General features: G+C 33.4%; 2 protein-coding genes and 1 pseudogene across 2 annotated transcripts; 2 read left to right on the top strand and 1 right to left on the bottom strand.

Annotated features, from left to right (window-relative positions):
• The first annotated feature begins 942 nt into the window (after positions 1-942).
• LOC145604976 (mitochondrial inner membrane protease ATP23 pseudogene) lies at positions 943-1793 on the top strand (annotated as a pseudogene).
• Positions 1794-8049: 6256 nt separating this feature from the next.
• LOC145604012 (co-chaperone protein p23-1-like) lies at positions 8050-9340 on the top strand (the record flags this gene model as incomplete). The annotated part of the gene is made up of 4 exons (XM_081659969.1): positions 8050-8215; positions 8307-8341; positions 8820-8877; positions 9128-9340. Coding segments are annotated over 4 exons (372 nt in total), but the record flags the coding sequence as incomplete, so codon positions are not given.
• Positions 9341-10652: 1312 nt separating this feature from the next.
• Positions 10653-16636, bottom strand: LOC145605546 (protein argonaute 2-like). Its single transcript, XM_081661616.1, has 3 exons — positions 15846-16636; positions 13285-14506; positions 10653-12270 (listed from the first exon to the last, which is right to left on the bottom strand). Exons 1-3 carry the CDS (start codon positions 16408-16410, stop codon positions 10872-10874), a joined length of 3186 nt encoding a protein of 1061 aa, XP_081517742.1. The 5' UTR covers positions 16411-16636; the 3' UTR covers positions 10653-10871.
• Between the last annotated feature and the right edge of the window lie 3316 nt (positions 16637-19952).

Here is a 19952-nt window from a genome sequence, read left to right as displayed (position 1 = left end):
CATGACAATTATGCTTTTGCTTGCGTTCTGTTGTCGAATTATATGGCATTTCTTCCTCCTGCCCTCGCTCAGGGACGAGCCTGATAAGGAAGTGTGGATTCCCTTGGTTGATGGGGTTTGGGCGAGGCAAGTCTTTTAAAGCTACTGATGCTAATTATTAGTGGTGTGGGATAAATGGCTTTAGCTTTGTTACTTGTAAAGGTGAATTTGTTGCCTTTGGTGTGGACGTGTGGTGCAACGACAAATTCAGTTTGATTTGGAGTTTTACGATGCTAGGGTTACCTTTTTGGCTTCAACTAAGCTGGGACTCTAGGAGGTTGGATGTTGGAGTTTAGCTGCTGAGTCTGATTGCTTTGATTCATCAAAATTGAAACACATTTAGTTCCTACTTCATATTTGCGGTGATCGATACTATATTGTCTTGGTCATAAGATATGATTTTGTCTTTGGTCCTTTGCTACGGAGGGAAAAATCTAGGTAATACCAAAGCTAGATTTATGTCTTTCATGTTAAAAGAAAAAAAAAACAAAAATCGCTCTGATGATGTGCTAATTCATTTAATTGATTTGATGTCTCTGGACTACTGTATGTATATAGCTGGAATTCCTGTAACCTGTAAACAATAAATTTTCTTGTCTCTTGCTATGTTGCAAACTATGTTTCTCTCTATGTGTAACTATGTTTACAATCTTGAATTGAAGGCCAAATTCTTAAATTTGGGATTGATTATTTTTGTCATCCCCATTATTGATAGGACTTGATGGGTTATTACTTATTTGTATGCTTCTTGGATGTTTTGCTAGCAATTGCTAATAAGTTTTCAACTTCACTTGCTTCTTACATGACAAGTCAGCAGTAGTGTAGTGCCAAAAGTAAAGGCTTTTTGATTGGTAATAGCACAATTTGTCTGGCAATAATATAGAGATTTCATGCCTTATTTATTTAAGTTTCAAAATCGCAGTGGGTGGAAGCCTTAATGGAAGGTGAAACGGCTGATGCCAAAGGGGGGACAGAAAGCTTTCCATCAACGGTGTATGGTGATGGTGTATCTGTGCAAGAGTGTCAAAAGATGATCCAGAGAAGCTTGCGAACTCCCATGGTGAGATTTCTGATGGAGAATTTGGAAAAATCAGGGTGTAGCATTGGAGATAACTTCATAAAAGCTGTTGATTGTAAGCAAAAAGTTAGTGGTGGTTATCTTCGTGGTGGAGGGATAATGGTATGTAGCAATTATATGAACATGCAAGATGAGGTCAACCAAGTTCTGATTCATGAGCTCATTCATGCTTATGATGATTGTACAGCAAAAAACTTAAATTGGGCTAATTGTGCTCATCATGCTTGTAGTGAGATTCGCGCTGGCCATTTGAGTGGTGATTGCCACTTCAAACGAGAGCTATTGCGTGGCTATATGAAGCTCCGAGGTCATGAACAAGATTGTGTGAAGAGAAGAGTAATGAAATCAGTGATGGCCAATCCTCACTGCTCTGAAACAGCTGCCAAGGATGCAATGGAAGCTGTATGGGAGACTTGTTACAATGATACACGACCCTTCGATAGAGCTCCTTGAGATACACTAGTTTTCTTATAAGTGGCTTATGTGTAATGTTTGAAGCTGGTTACACAAAATTTTGTTTCCATAACTTTATAACATTTTACTTTTCTCTGAAACAATCTTGATTGTTGCACCACTTTATAGTGGATCTATTTGATAGGCAGATCAATTCGAAACAATTATACTGGAATTTGTACGGGCATGAATCAAACAAATAAATCTGAATTTTTTTTAAGCATGATTTCAATCTTTAATCCCTTTGCTTCTCTCCTCCCTTCAAATTTCAATGAGACAGAATCTGCAGCTGGTGCCACTTGTGGTCTCACCTCTTTCAGAACAAAGATTTTGGCAGCTGTGAAGAATGAAACAAGGAGTCAGTCATGGTTAGTCTTTCCTCGGAAACTCAGGTGAAGTTACCCAATTCATGCTTAATCTGAAATAGAGGGATTTTGATTGCTCTTATGTTGCTTAGGGACCTAAGTCATGGTATCAGATAAAGTGTGAACTGTGAAGATGTTAGGAATGTAAGCTATGCCATGTATCGACATAAGATGTGATATGTATCAATAATTTTCTTGTGAAGTGTTTTGTTTCTCTATTAGAATTAACCTTAGAACGATCTATTATTTGTTAGCTTAGCTATACTGAATTTCTTAAGTGACTCAATGAATGGTCTACAAACCTGAGCTGCATTGTGAAAAAAAAAAGAAGAAAAAAACCCCTCAGAAACACAGAATTTGCTATATGTGACTGTGAGTAGGGTTGCGAATTGGTAACAACGGATATGATTCTTGCAACCTGTGCTCAGGTCCGATGGCTATCAGGAAATGTACTAGCTGCAGCTCCTGCAATGGAAAACCCTGGTTCTCACTATTCTGTAGTTCTGTAATCTGTACCATTTGGTATGGATTTAAATGGTGTGAAATTACATGTAGCAGTTCCACGTCCCATGCTCAACAAATTCAAGTCTTCGAGAGTTAAATGATTACTATCAGTACTGCTTAAAATGCTTCATGGGTTAGTACTCGACTACTTAGAGCCACTGGGGGGAAGCAGGAATATGTGTATTTATCTATGGACTGTATTTTACCTTTTTTTTTTACAAAAATGTTAATTTGTAATGACCTTTTCATTCTTTTTTTTTTCCTTGTCATATAAAAGTTAGTACCTATTGACAACTTTTTTTTTTATTTTTGTTAAACCTATTGACAACTTACCTATTGGTAATTTGCTTCATGAAAAGGGGAAAAAAAATTATTTCAATAAAAATAATTCAAAGTTAAAATTGTACGTAGTATATGTCTGTTGAAAAGAATTGGGCCTAACTCTTTTTTTTTTTTTTCCTCACTACTCAAATGTTAAGGGTGTGCAGGACTTGAATCAAACAAGAATGGATGAAACCAAGACGGAGAGTTCCAATTTGAGCTTCAATACTCGAAAAAACATAATTTTGATTTCGACGTATGTAAACCTAAATAATGTCTAGTTCAAATTGGTGACCTAATACGATATCTTTTAAAACAATGAAATTTCCAATAAATAACTTTCGAAGCTTATAGTTTAGGTGATAAATTGTTTAATAAATTAACAAATGTGATTCAAAATGATACATCTTTTTTTTTTTTTCTTATTGAATGTAAGACACATGTGCTTGAATCTCAATTTTTTTTAATTTTATACTCCCTCTTTTTTAAATGCACCAGTTTGACCGGCATATTTGTCAAGATGTAACTTTATTTGACCATTGGTATCTTATATTGTCTATAAGTAAAAATTGTAACAAAATTATATTATGGAAGTAGACATTGTGACAAATCTAATGATATAACATTTATTTATTTATTTATTTATTTTTTTTAGCAAAAAAAAAAAAAAAAGTCAGACATGGTATGTGAATAAAGCATAAGTTAAAGTGATGCATTTAAAATACACAGATGGAGTAGGAAAAAATGATCTATCAAAATAATACAGTACTTGTATGTTCGGATTTCTATTACAAAAAGAATTACAGTGTTTTTTTTTTTGAATCAATTACAGTTTTTGTTGGATATACTTTGTAAATTGGTAATTTTTTTTAACTAGGTTAGAACCCGTGCGTGTGTCCAAAAAAAAAAGAACCCGTGCGATGCACGGTTTATATAAAACCTATTTTTAATTTGTACATTTTAAAAATAAGTCACTATTTTACCTGAATATAAATAAGAATTACGTGCATTTTGTAATTTTAATTTTTTATTTTCATCAAAATTATGATATGGTATATGTTCAACGTCGTCTAGTTCATAGTTCAATGTAAAATGTCTTTTATTAGTGTGCTATTTAAAATTGTTTCAATTTCCTAATTGACACGTTTTAGTAGTAATGTAGAAGCTTTTAATATTTTAATTCAAAAATGTTAAATACGATAGCTCTCCAAAAAATAAAGATGACATCATCATTGCATTTAGGCGGGAAATTTTTTATTAATGGAGCAACACGTGGGCAGTGGTGACGTCAACATCTTCTGTTTTAGTAATAGTTAATAGATGTCTTTAAAACAACATGGAGTCTTACTTACATATTTACTAGATGAAACCCGTGCAATGCACGGTTTGTTTGAATTTTTAAAAATAATTTCTTTTTAATATATGTTCTAAAATTTGTTATGTATTTAGATAAAATTCCTAATATCAAAAGATAATATTTTATATTTAATTTAATTAAATATAAAAATCTCATTCGCCAATTTTTCTTACGTGGTATTTGAATTATTTAATTATAAAAGATTTTAATAATCTCTTATTAATTGGTTACTGCTAAAATTTATAATCTTATGTGGCACACTAAGAAAATTAAATCTTACGTGGCTCTCTAAAAACTCGGGAAAAAACTCCAATATATATATACATACATATATACATATACATATGTATATGTATATGTATATGTATATATGTATATGTATATATATATGTATATATATATATATGTATATATATATGTATATATGTATATATATATGTATATATGTACATATATATATATGTATATATGTATATATATATGTGTATATATATATATATATGTGTGTGTGTATATATATATATATATATATATATATATATATATATATATATATATATATATATATATTAGATTGGAAATATATGTAGAAAATTTTAATAATCCAAAATTAAGTTGAAAACAAGTCGGAACTGAAAAATCTAGTCCAATAAGTCCTTAGAACTTGTTCTATTCACGTGAAAACAAGGAGATCTAATTTTATTTTCATAAGGTCTGATTTGAAATTTTATTATCTGCCCTGGTTTTGATATGATTTAATAATTTGACTAATTTTAACCGCAATTTAATATTAATCAATAAAGAAAAATATCATCAAAATGGATATTGTTAGATTCGTCTCATTATGAACTTTATAAAAATGTAATTTTTAATATTTAGCAATAAGTAAATGATAATTGAAAGTTCTTATCTGAATGTTTCTGGTCTGGTCTAATCTAATATGAATTTATTAAGGAATATGTAATAGGTTTCTGAAACAAGTTGAATAGAACATGTCCTTAGGGCCTGTTTACTTCAGCTTAATTTCAGTTCAGGTCAGCTCCAATCAGTTCAGTTCAGTTCAGTTCTAATCTCATAAACAATTCACTTCAGCTCTATTCAGTTCAACTCCAATCCGTTCAGTATATCAAAACACCCTTAGTCCACTGAATGGAACATGAATAATTTTGATCTTTCAGTCCAACCTAATCCGACCCTATCTAAGACATATCAGCATATGTATAGAATTACTATTGACCCCTCATTCAAATGACTAGGGCTGTACAGAGTGTGGTTTAGACCGAACCAAACCGCAATATTTTGCGGTTTGAAAATTGCGGTGCGGTTTTATAAAATGACCAAACCGCGGTTTGTGGTTTGGTGTGGTTTCCAAAAATATTTAGACCAAACCGCACCGCAAACCGCACTTTAATGCGGTTTTTGTACTGTATTTTAATAAAAAATATATAAAAAGAACTAAATTATATGAGCTAATCTTTGACTATTAGTTTATTAATGGTTTAAAAAAACTAGTTTAACATTTGAATACTAATAATTATAAAATAAAATAAAAGTTATGTTTTAAAAAGAAGAATTATATTTTTAATAAAGTATGATAAATCACAAACCGCACCGCACCGCACTGCGGTTTTTTTAAAAGTGCGGTTTGGTGAGTTTTGAAAAAAATTACAAACCGCACTTTTGCGATTTTGTGCGGTTTAGGATCCAAACCGCACCGCGAACAACCCTATTGGCCCTACAAATGACTTACAAGTGGCCCGACTATTAGTCTACAACCAACTTTTGAAACCCAAAAATTGAAAAAGAACCGAAAGAAAAAAAATAAAAAAAAAAAAGAAGTATGGTATTTGAAAGGTTTTTTCTGGAACATTCCAGCATTCTCTCTACAACTAAGCAGAAAACCAAGCATTTTCCAGAACATACCACTTCTCATAATTAAACCCCTTTCACTTCTCATCTACCATTGTCGTTGAATCATTTCTCTCACTTTGTTTATCTGAATTTTCTTCATATTGTTTTCTGTCTTTTCAAGTCTCTGTTTCTGCAACAATGAGGTAATTGATTACTTTTTTTATTTCTAATTTTCATTATTATATCTTTATTGATGGTGAATATGTATGAATTTCTTCTTGTTATTGTTTTTGTGTTGTTATTTATTGGTATGAAATTTGGGTTATGAATGGTATATTTTTTGAGTATTTCTTATGGAACTTATATAAACTTGCTGATTTTTCTATTTTGATGATTATTTTCTGGAAAGCAAAGTAAAAAAACAAACAAAAAAAAAAAAAAACCCCCCCAATTATTGCATATTAGAAATATTGTTAGTCTGTTAGACTCTAAACAAGTGTTGTTTAATTTACAAGAAAAATTATAGAGGAAAGTTTAAGGAGTGTAAAGCATATTAGGAGGCAGAGGATTGTCATTCCTTCTTTTAGAGAATAGAAAATTTTGTTAAAAAATCAAAACTATTTTCCTTCAAAACAAATGGAGCCTTAGTGAAGTTATAATGGTGGAAATGCATATACTAAAGCGATTGTAAGCTTTGTGATTTAAGAATTAATACTTGTTCATATATTTTTGAAAAAAAAAAAAAATTGGACTTACTGAATTTCCTATTCTAAGTTTATTGGAATTTAGAGATTTATACGTAGTATTATGGCTAATTTGTTTAGTCATAACTCAACTACAAAGTATATGGTAATGTAGTATGTACTTATGTAAGAAAAACCTGCTAATTATATCCATTAGCATCATTTATACTCGTAATTATTTACCAAGCGACCCATTAAGGATATGATGCAAATTATCCCAAGATTACCAACTTTTATTTGGTTAGTACACTTTCATATGATTGTTGTAGTGTTGGACGGTTGGTTGTGTGAGTAGAATTGATAGGGTGACAAGAATTTTAAATTGGTACCTTATACTGGATCTTGATTTAGTATAGATCTTATCCGTTTGGTAAACTCATGCTCTATGTTTAAACAAAACCGTTGAGAATTTATATTTTAAAATTTTTCTTAAAAAACTTATAGAAAGAATAATGCAATATTAGTTTTGCTATACATCTCATTTGGTAAAAACTTGGTCTACCCTTTGTTTACATTCTCCCTAAATTGTATAGTAATACACATCTTACCCTTATATTATTTTTTCAATTGCTGGTGTGCCTTTTTTTTAAGTAAATGGCTAAATGTTAGGTGGTAAAGATTAGTGTAAAATTATGGGTTTTTTTTTGTAAAAGCTCCTTACACACTATAGGTGGGGGAGACCTTCGTTTAGTTTTGTAGGCGATTACAATGTACACGGTATGTTCTATGGATGAAAGAGACAATTCTGTGCAATATATGCAGACTATGCATGTGGTTTTATTGAGTCATAGTTCATTGATACATTATGTAAGTTTAGTATGAATTACGGAGTATGAATTTTGCCAATCCCATACTCCTTGAAATAGCTATGTACATTATGTGACCCTTTTTGCTGTTATTAAGTGGTTGATAGATATCAAATGATATAGTAATTGACATGGTATGATTATGTAAAATTGTCTTCTTGCAAAACTGTTATAGGCCATTCTATTGCATCTGATTATAATGCTGTGCTTAATCTCCGGCACTAATAATGTCTATCTTTGACAAGCTCTAAAGATACTGATATGTTTCATAATGTTTGTAGCCGACACCCAACTGTCAAGTGGGCTCAGACGTCTGACAAGATCTATATAACTGTTGAGTTACCCGATGCCAAGGATGTAAAGCTGAAGCTTGAGCCTGATGGAAAGTTCTTCTTTTCAGCTATGAAAGATGGCAACCCCTATGAGGTTGACATTGAGTTGTTGGATAAGATCAATGTAGAGGTATGTTATTTAGCGAGGCCTGTGCTATACTAACGGTGGAATAGTGGTCTAGCTGACTCCGGCTTGTAAATTTCGTTTCCAGGAGAGTAAGTATAACATTGGGGTGAGGCAAATTGTGTATGTTATTCAAAAAGAAGAGAAGAAATGGTGGAGCAGGCTCTTAAAAGAAGAAGGGAAGCCGCCAGTTTTCCTCAAGGTTGACTGGGATAAATGGGTTGATGAAGATGAGGAGAATGGTAAGCTTTGTTATTTACTCTACGCTAATTGTATTACTTGATATATCTTTAATTCTTGTACTCATGGAAACATTTTGTTTCTTTGCAACAGAGAAGAGTTTTGACTTTGGTGACATGGATTTCTCGGTAAGTTTTCCTGTGTTTAAAGTGTTTCGGTTGTTGCTCTTATTTGTATTTGAAGTCTTATGGAGTGAAATCTCAGAAAAATATCTAAACATGGCTCACAATGTTATAATGATGTTAAATTTGATTATTAATAGAGAGAATTTCTGCATCATGAATTTTAAGTGCTGCTTTCTAGGTGACAGTTGACAAGAAAATTTATGCCTTTCATTTCTTATGTGGTGTAATCTGAGATTGTTGTAATTTTGTTACGATCAAGCTTTTCTTTTTCCATTTTGCTTTGAACTCTCTCATATAAAAATTAAAATTTTCCTTCTTATGTGCTAATTTACTGTTTGTTTTCAGTAGCTTTTCGAAAGGCTCCATTGATTTGTATTCTGTCAGACAAGTTATATATTTTTACTTGAACCAATTCGTCCATGTAATTCTAACTTGTGGAGTTATAAGTCTATGATTGCTAATAAAAATCGATATTGTGCAGAAATTAGGCATGGGTGGGGAAGATGATTTTGATATGGATGATACAATGGACGAAGAAGGTTAGCATTGGAAGATGACTTGAACATTTTCTCGGTCATCTTATCAACTTTAATTGATCAATTTGTGGTGTTTTTTCTTGTGTTTCTGCAATGTGTGAAGTTTTGGTGAATTGTATGCATGCCTTTGTGCTGCTTTCTGTTTATGTGAACTTTGTATATATGCTTATATGTATGGAGTAAGAAGGTGCTTTTTTTATAAGTTAGTAATGATCTTATGATATGGTAATTGACATTTTTGTGTACCTTATAGAAGAAACAAAAGAAAGTGAAGAAGCGGGGAAAAATGAATCTGTGGAAGCTGTCGCGATGGATAAAGCAAAGGGAGAACCCGTGGAAACAGTGGCTGAAGATGCTAAGGCTTGACTGTATTAGAAACCAGTAGATGCATCAATGTAGATTAACTTTTTTTTTTTTTTTTTTTTTTTTTTTTAAAAAAAAAAAAGTTTTTGGCGTATAATGGAAAGGACCTATGTATTGTTCATGTATGTTTTAATGTCTGTGTAAGAACTGTCAAAGACGACGATGTTACCTGTTGCTGATGGAATTTGAACATAGAACAGATTTTGGAAATACAATTATGTCTACACCATTTAGCAAAAGATTGATTTTGTGCTGCCATTACTAGTTCTGTTGATGAAAATATCCTTGAAATTATTACTCCGTAAAATCTTTTTTTCAAACTTAACGAGACAATGGTAACCCTCTTTCTCAACAATTGGAGACACATGAGAATGAAAGGACTTGGTTTAACTGATTTAATCCTGCTTAAATGAACTTATTACTCCGTATTTTGTCATGCTTTACTTGTTTTTGTCCAGCTTATTGTTAATTGTTTAGAACTACAAGGGTGGTTTCCATTTCTTGTTGTGGGCAAAACTGAATGCCAAAGCTGGGACGAGTCGAATATATCCTAGAAATCACTATTAATCTGCTAAGAAGACATAGCTGCAAGCCTGCAAGTGCCCTTAAATCGAGCAGTGTTAATACTATAAACCTTGAAACAAGGAGAGAGTAGCAAAGTGGTTTCTTCCCCTGGGTTGTCATATTGGCTATAGAGTTCAGACTGCTGTCATCCGAAACTAATTCACAATGACTCAATGAGCCAGTAATTTTGTCTAGGCCTAAAAAAAGATGTAGCAAGCAAATACATTGTACAGAAACTATATGTGCTTCTTGCTTCCACCCAAGTGACTATTAAACTACTAACCCATGAAACATTTGCCTCTGGCTTTCGGTACCCACAAGGAGGAGCTATAGGTTAATCTCGAAGATAACCATCAATTCAAAGCGACTTGCATCTTATGCTTTGTTTGGATAACAAGGTAGAAGGGAGAAGAACAGGAGAGAAAGAGAGGAAAGGCCAACTTTATTTTCCCTCCAATTTTAAGGAAATGCTGATGTTTATCCAAACAAAGAAAGTTATTTCCCACCCTTTCTCTCCCATCCATTACTTGTTGTCCAAACATATTGTGAGTCCATAAATAAACAAAGAAAGCTTATTAGCTGTTGCATCATGCTTCAAGCATTTCTGCAATTATGTCCGAAGTTAATGACATTATATTTATATTCTAACCAAACTCGAAAACTAATTTTGTGACATAATTTAATATAATTGCAGAGACACAGCAGCAAGCTAGTCCTTCACAGTAACAAAAACACCCTGCAATTATCCATGCTAACGCACATTATAAACACAAACACCAGATAACATACTATTAAAGCATCACCTTGTTCTTGGCTACAAGAGCCTTAACACAAATAAAGGCTACCCACAATAGACATCAAACTTAGTTCAAACACACATTATAAAGTTTTAACAGATACTTGGACATCTATCCTTATTATTAAACACACCAAAGCTAAAGAGTATTAGATTCACGCACAAACGCAACCTAAAGATGCATGAGGCCAACACCTTTAGAAGCATGAGCTGTGCGAGACTTCCTTGACCAATCCATGGAGTGGAAGTGCAACATAGGAGAAGCAAAGCCCAGTCAGATGAAATACATGAAGTTTTTTATGTGAGAGTGAGCTGGATTTTGAACAGACGGTGTTTCTCCTGAATGAGGCTGTGCTTCATAATACTTTCGTCCTCTGAAAGCTAACAGATCAGCATAGTAGATTGGAGGAACCAGTGAAACAGGCTTAGAACACTTAGCAAAGGTGAAGCACAGGTGATATATGAACTGCTGCAACTTCTCAGGAGATAATTTGTGCTCATCCCACAGGACATGGTAGTGAGTCGGTTTGCTGGTACCAATGCTCCCATAGTGACTGCAGAGATAGAAATCAAACTCTGATGGATGAACAATATCTGTATCAACCACCGTGCCAGGACGTATGTTATTTTTATCATTTATTTTGGTCCCTGCTGGAAATAAGCGTGTCAGGTGTCTTTTCCGAGCAACAATAAGTGTTATGGTAGGATGGTAATCTATTTTCTGCAATTCATCCTTCAGATCCTGAAGCTCTTTATTGAGTACCATATCAAACTGCCCTTCACTGACACCATCACGAAATATCACAAGCTTCTTTGGTTGGACTGTATTTATGTTTTCATAACATTTTATCAGCTCTAGACATATAGATCCAAACCCGTTAATTTCCTCCAGACGATGTTCCTGATAGCGTATTCTGGGAATATATTTGTTTGCAGCTGGCCAATTCATTGAAGCAACAACAGCAGCTACTGATTTACTCTTGAAATCCGAGGGAGCTGGGTGATTGACATCAGCACCAATAAGCATCACATGGTCTGCAGCTTCACCAAATAAAGAAGGTTGATCATTAAGCTCAACAGTGCTACCCCCCAGCTTAGCATTTATCTTTATGCCAAGATTAGCCAGGTACTGGTCCTGCCCTATTTTTGCCTTGTCAAAAAGGCAACACTGGGTAAGAACTCCAATCTTTGTCTCAGAAACCCACTTAATATTCCTATAACCCTCAACCTTACGCGCCATCACACATAATACAAGCTGCAGGTTACTTTCATTAGTTTTGTGTGCCTCACGCTGAACCTGTTCCAGAACACGAGTTACTGAGTCTGCCGTTTTCAATTCATCCATGCTAGCCCATCTAGTACACAGAGGATCCTCCATATGCAACCCTAGTGTCTTGCAACGTCTAACAAGATTCTGAACAAAGTACATCACCGCATCTTCTACCTGAGAATTCCAATGGTTGAATACCACAACAGCCCAGTGCTTAAGGGATGTGCCTTCAACGACTAAATTTTTAACAAGATTCCACTGGCATTTCTCTTTAACCACATCTATAGCTCTTACATAGCCATCTAGATTTCTCAACTTCAATCTTGGCGGCTCCAGTACCCCAGACTTGACTGTTGTCATGCTTCTTGTGACATCAATTCCAAAATTTTTTCTAATATCACCCCTATAAAAATACAGAGAATAATGTCAAAAATAGCATTCATAAAAATGATACAATAAATTTGACTACACAAAATAAAGTTTTTGCATTGGAATAAAAGTAGCAATGGCAAGACAACAAGTACATCGGTTGTTAAATAATGCAAAATAAAAAAAGCCCAACAAATGCTCTATCCGATTTTTGAATACCTTTTCATAGCAGAGCCAACTTTCTGAGATAGAGGGAGCATTATATAAAATTCAGAAAATAGTGCACATATCCTGTATGTGGGTGCCTCAATTGACTAGCATAATCTCTTATTATCGCAAACAAACATGATTAAAATTAAGCATTTCATCACATAATGTCCATCGTCGTATCAGAATGTAGGTTCTAAACTTCTTATCAGTTGCATTTCTAAATTTAGTGTTTGACACTCACAGGAGACAGGACACAGTGTCCTAGACACATGCTTGATACCTTCAGAAGAAAAAAAAAATGTTGATAAAATATTACAGAAGTAAGAAGACTAAAACCTTATAGATGGATTGTTACCTATAATTCTAATAATTGTTCACTAAAAAACCTGTAAATAAGTGTGTCAGCCAATCAAGAAACGCACACAGGAATAAACGACAGCAGCAAATAGGGATCAGCAAAGTAAATAATCATGTATAATAATCCTACCATTTCTTTTTATTGTTCTTGCTCTCACTCTCATTTAAAGTTCATTGCGAATGAAAGGTAACATTGTGTTAATAAATACTCTCTGTCACACAAAAGTTTCCCATTAATTTATCTTGATAACATTTGTTGTTTATATATTCAATTTACACATTAGTAATAAATAGTGCCAAAAGTCAAGTGAAATTAAAAATCTCCACGTACATGTTTCATTTCTCAAAGTGATCAATATTTTATATAACATGCATTTCAAGATATTCAAGCTTAAATGTGTGCATAACAGACTATGAAAAATGTGATACAAGAACCATATAGAAGGAGTAACTGCATTAAACAAGGGTTGTAGCAACATACTCAAGATTTCCATGCTTTTGTTTCACCATGGTGTCGATTTTACTTTTCCTTTGTCCAGGAGGTAAAACTGACATATCCTTCAAGTCATGATCAGCTTGTTTGTCCAGTTTGGACAGATTATCCTTAGGAAACCTCTGGCCTTCAACCAATTTACAGAGCTCTATGGGAACATAATTTACTCTTTTGCCTTTCCCAAATATTAGGCAGGGTAAGTTCTCATGCTCTATGACTGCCTTACCTTTATGCTTTTCCCGATAATCTTTATCATACTTTTCCCGAAAATATTCAAGAAGACTTACAGATCTTGTAGGTTTCTCACCGTCAGGAGTTCCAACAGTGAAGGTAATGTCACGGGCACTTTCGTTTGTCAACCCATTTACAACATATATTGATTTATCAGAACGATGGGTCACTCTAACTTTAAGACCTACCAATGACTTCTCAATTCTCTCCCGATTTCCAAGGAATGCATTAGGGCCGTTAGCATTATCAAACTTCAAGGGACGAAAGAGCTTCGAAAGATATTCTAGTACGTCAATTGAATCATGAAATGCCATAACCGAGTAATCTAAGCATAATGCTAAGCCATTTGAAGTTGGCTTCAGACTCTGCTGAAACCCATCTGATGGTACTACGAGTCCACACCCAAGAGGGTCCTTTGGTTTGATTTCGTAAAAGCTTTTGCCAATGCTGATCATTTTCCTCCTGAAATTCTCCTTCATGACAACATCCAACCCTTGCAATACTTGACGGGGAAGCTCATTTCCACCAAGATTATCATTCAATGTACATAGCTTCAGCGTATCCACATGCTTGATTTTGAGCTTGTATTTGCTGCCCCTCCCATCACCCTCATGAGAAAGCTCCACTGTATAATCTTTATCTGGCTTATGACGCAAAAGCTCTGCACTGTATATGTTCTTCTTGCCATCAAAACCATACTTTTCTATGAGATCTGGTTCTTCTTTTTCAAAGAAGTTTTTGATAATCAAACTCAGAATAGCCTTTGGTATCCTCACAGGGGAGGCACTGGTAGATGTGACGTCAGGCTTGACATCAATATCATAGTGTTCAATTGTAATTTTTGAATCAATTTCGACATGAAAATGATTGGCGAGAAGTTCCACATTTCTTTCCTTTTGTGAGCTACCATTTTCAGGTCGTTTGATAGGCACTTTATCTCCACGATCATAAGCTCCTTTCGACTCTGACGACTTCTTTCCTGAAGCAATACGATTGACTGAGAATGAAAAACGTATTAACACACTTCATTATAAAGCAAAACTAAGCAAGAAGAAAATAATGTACTGTAAGGCACATGCTCTTTGATTCAGAACATTTACAACTACAATACAAAAACCAACTGCCTTGTGCCTTCATTCCATGAATTCTCACAACAATAGGATGCCACACAACTTATATATTGCAATCGAAGGAGAACAAACAAGTCATACCATCAAAACAACAGCATCTGTAGAATAGTGTAATTACTACTTTTCAGCCAATTGAATCATCATACATAAAACCATAACTGACTACCAACAAAATATAAATCCCATTTCCAAAAACCCTTAAACTATGTTACCTCACGAAACAGGCTTGTTCAACATCTCACGAAAAGGAGGAGAGTCTAGCCACATACAACCCCAACAGTTAAAGCTTATTTAAGCCAATGAGGCTAGGCTAATCCTACATTTCTACACTAGTATCAAGAATTATGCATAAAACAAAACGTAAGAGTTTGCGAATTATGAAACAGAGGATCTAAGAAGCTAAATGGAATCAACAAAACATATACAATGAATTTCAATGCAAATAATCCATATACTATTAGTCTATTATTCACAAATCACATATCAATATTGTTAAAAATCACCCAGATGATCAACATTCAAATTCGTAAAAGGTAATAATGGCACAACTAAAATTCAACCCAAACATCACCAAACCAAAGCAGAAAATCAATCCAACAAAATTTCCAGAAAATTAATCAGTATTATATGGTGAACAATGAATAACGATGAAATTATAGCATTATTATTACATGTTAAATGCAAATCATATACAGTAATATCAACCAAACATGTACGATGAATATTCACAAATAATCCATTTAAAATTCGCAAAATCACACATCAATATTGTTAAAAATCATCAAGATGATCAACATTCAAATTCGTATCAGACAATAATGGAACTAACTAAAATTCAACCCAAACAACACCAGAATCAGAGCAGAAAATCAATTAAACAAAATTTCCAGACAATTTATCAATATTATTATTAAAATAATGCAAATCACATTCACAAAACATATACAGTACGATGAATATAATATTCACAAATCACACATCAATTTATTGTCAAAAATCAACCAGATGATTAACATTCAAATTCGTATAAGATAAGAATGGAACTAACTACAGTAATATTCAAACCAAACAACACTATAACCAAAGCAGAAAATCCATCAAACAAAATTTGCAAATAACGACGACATTATTACATTATTATTATAATAATAATTTTTGTGACTTATAACAACGTTTAAAGAGATATACCAGAATCGGGAACAGACTTAGCACATTCTCGCAATTTAACAGCAAAATCATCACCAACATACGCTAGTTGCTTGTTAGAAGAAGATGAACCTTCGCCAGAATACCTCCTACCAGTCCCCATACTACCACCACTCGCCCGCTGCTGCTGCTGAAACTGCTGCTGCTGGTACTGCTGCTGCCTCTGCTGCTGCTGGTAATGCGGTGGTTGCTGCGGCCACTGCTGCTGGAATGGGCGCGGCTGCTGCGGCCACTGCTGGTGCTGCTGGAACTGTGGCCGAGGTTGCTGGTGCTGCTGGAACTGCGGCCGAGGTTGCTGATGCTGCTGAAACTGTGGCCGCGGTTGTTGATGATGCTGGTAATGCTGATTACCACCACCACTACCACGACCGAATCCGCCATGAGTAGCACCTCTGCCAACTCCGCCATGAGTAGCACCACCTCCGTGAGTTCCGCCATAGCCAGCACCTCTTCCACCACTACCACGGCCGCCGCCGCCACCTTGAGCACCACCCTGACTGCCATCTCCACGACCACGACCACGTCCTCTTCCATAACCACCTTCCATTTTTGTTTTTCTTACACAAACTTTTTTTTTTTTTTTTTTTTTTTTTTTGATTTTTTGGTTTTGAGAAAATTGAAAATGTATGTAAGTGATGAAAATGGGAAATTCAACTGTTGTGTGTGTATATATAGGAGAGGAATTCTAGAAGGGTCGGAAGCTCAAAACTGTGAATTTACGATGGTGTCCTTTTTTGCTTGGCGGTTAAGCTTTTGATAATTTCATTCACCATTTTTTTTTTTTAATTTTCATTTTGTGTGCTATGTATTTGGGAAGAAGAAGGAGGGTGACTTAAGTCAACGTTTGTTAGGGAATTAAAGGATTTGTTGCTGACGTGGAAAGAGTAAGAGTGTGTGAGCCTCGGGGAGAAAAGTGACGAAAGCATGGGAGACGTGGGGTGTGACGGTTATTAATAGAATGTATTTGGAGTTTGTTTTTGATTGCGATGTGTAATAATTTATTTATTTAATTTTTTTTTTCCTTAAAAAAAAAAATAAGTTTGTTATGGCCTCCACAACTTCGAGTTGCCACTCATATTTGTGGATTCAATTGGATTTTATGCGAGTTGCGGCATAGCGAGTTGGTTGTACTTTTAGTAATTTATCGGGTTAAGGAGGAGTTAGGGAAAGATAATGAGAAGAATGTGGCTATGTGATAAGCAGGAAATGAAAAAATGGAGAAATAAATGGAACATTTAGAAAGCAAGTGAGTGTGAGAGTAAAGTGTGTAGGTCATGTAATTTTGATTTTTTAATAAAAAAAGGAATAGAGATGTTGATTTATTATTTTACATACAAGGGAGTATATATTATGTGTAAAAAATCTTATTTGGGGAATAACTTTATTATTACAATTTGGAATTATGACCTTTGTTTCTGTATTCATAAATGAGTTTGCTCGAATTTTGGACAAAATTTGTTTGTGAGTGTTATATGGTGAGAAAAATTTAGAGATGCAATTTGATGAGGAGATAAATTGAGATGAATTAGAAATGACACTTTTGTTTATAACTCAATGCACATTAATTTCAATTCCTTAGGTTCCCTAAGTGTCAAGTTTGTGTCAGCCTAATGGGGTTAGAACATCCTCACCCGTTAATTTAATTTATTATTGGCCAATTTTTAGAAATAACTGATTTTTCAAGCTTTTTTTCTATTCATTTTTCAATTATTATAATCGAATACTATCACCAATATTATATTTAATCTTTACATGTCTACTACAATTTTAGCCATTATATAATATTAATCGTTATCAAAGAAAATCAATGTTTAAATGATAAAAATTAAAATAAAATAAAATTATAACTTTTTTTTTAATAGAAATAAAATTATAACTTTTAAACATCACAAAAAAGGAAGAAGCAAGCCAACATTATTATACTACGAGTCTGTTCATATTTACAGAACTGAACTGAAAAATTAAAATGCATAAAAATATATGAAAATGTTTATAAAAAATAATGATAATATATATAGTGGATTGTGGAAAATATAAAGTGTTTTAAAAATAACTCTGTATTTTAAATTATTAAATTTTGTAGTATTATATTTTAAATATATATATAAATAAAAATTACTCTTTAATATTTTACTGTAGTCAATCACATATGCTGCAGTTTCTCAAAAAAAAAAAAAAAAACAAAAAACAAAAAAACAAAAACCTACTTTCTTTAATTATTAAAAAATCGTTTCCTTTAAATTTTCTCAAAAATATTTTATGCTTGAGTAACCTAAATAGTTTACTCACATCAATGTAGGTTATGAAGGCAGTGCACATGATACAACTGTTTGGAGGCGAAGTTTAGAAGATGCAATAATGGGATTCCCTCATCCAACGTCTGGTACAAACTAAGTTACATTGCGATGAATAAGATAGAAAAATCCATTACTTTGGTTAACTAACATTATGATTGTTGTACAAGAAAATACTATGTGGTCGATTCAGCGTATCCTAATACACTCGGGTACTTGAGTCCACACGGAGGACCTGATGTGAGGTATCATTTGCCTGATTTCAACAGAACAGATCCTCCACGAGGAAAGATTGAGCAATTCAATTACTTACACTCTTCTTGTCGAAATGTAATTGAGAGAATTTCTGCGGTTCTGAAAAATAGGTGGAAGGTTCTACAACCTAATTTGATGCTGCAAATGGACTTTGGCTATCAGTTGCAAATAATCGTTGCTTGTTGTACTCTACACAATTTTGTTCGTTTACATAAACTAGGGATTTCATTCACGCACCAAGTTGAAGTCATGGGACCAACAAAAGATCATACTATGTACGATGATAACAGAAAAGCAGCTATGGATATTGTACGAAACCAAATAACTGATCAGATATGGGAGTCAATTCAGAGGAATGCCGAGGTAATGGAGCAACTTAATGAAGAAGAAGAAGAAGACAAAGAACTAACCGATTATGAAAGCTAGTAACTGTTGTGTAGTACTCTCATTTTGTCAATGAGTTCAACTATAAAAAAATGTGACCATTTTGAACGACGAATATAATTAAAATAATTATTATTATTATTATTATTATTATTATTATTATTATTATTATTATTATTATTATTATTATTATTGTCGTCGTTGTTGTAATATGCTAAAACATCTAAAACAAAAAAATTAAGAACTGAACTGAACTGAACTGATTGGAGCTAAACTGAACTGAACTGAAAATAAGTAAATAGGAACAGGCCCTACCTTTATTCTGCCGAGTCTTCTTTAGTTACCAAAGAAAATTAAAAAAGGGAACTATAATGTACAAATTCTTAAACGAACCTGGTTCACACTGATTTATTGTGGACCACTTATATTAGAAAAATTATGGTGTTTTATTAATAAAAAAATATTCACTATAATAAAAATAAGATCACTATGTTGAAATAAAAGTCATTTTGGTAATATATAAGCTATAAGAGGTTAATTTTTTTAATGAAATATTTATATACTGTTCAATATGAATAATAAAAGTCATTACGTTAAAATTAGGGTCATAACGTTATAATCAAGTTCACAATAATATTAAACGTTATACAAGTTTTAATAAAAGGTTACCATGTTAAAAATAAGTTTATTATGTTAGAAATAAAGGTCACTATGTTCAGTATAATACCAGTCACGTGTGTATAAATCTCGGGTCCACAATAATATTATTGTGGACCAGGTTCACGCAAGTCTTTCTGACTATAATGTGGGTACTTTTGTATTATAAAGGGGAGAAATAGAGGAAAAAAATTAATTAAATAAAATTGGGCCCCACAAAATGCGGTTGTGGATAACAAAATGAATAAAAAGTTGTCATAAATGTAATAAAGAAAATGTGCCCGTCAAAAATAAAATAATAATAATAAAGTAAATGTGATTATGTGAGTACTCCGTATGATGCAGAAAAATGGATAAAACGGAAAGTGAGAAAGTCTCAGGAAAACGAAGTTAATATATGTGGAGTATACTATCTCTTGACATGAGAGCTGAATATCTGATAAACATACAACCATTATATGTTGTCCCTACATACAACACCAGTAGAAATTTGACACAT

The sequence above is a fragment of the Chenopodium album genome, chromosome 22 (genome assembly GCF_948465745.1).
Source record: "Chenopodium album chromosome 22, dcCheAlbu1.1, whole genome shotgun sequence".
NCBI lineage: Eukaryota > Viridiplantae > Streptophyta > Magnoliopsida > Caryophyllales > Amaranthaceae > Chenopodium > Chenopodium album.
Note: the sequence above shows the minus strand (reverse complement) of the source record. Positions and strands in the feature narration are given on the sequence as shown.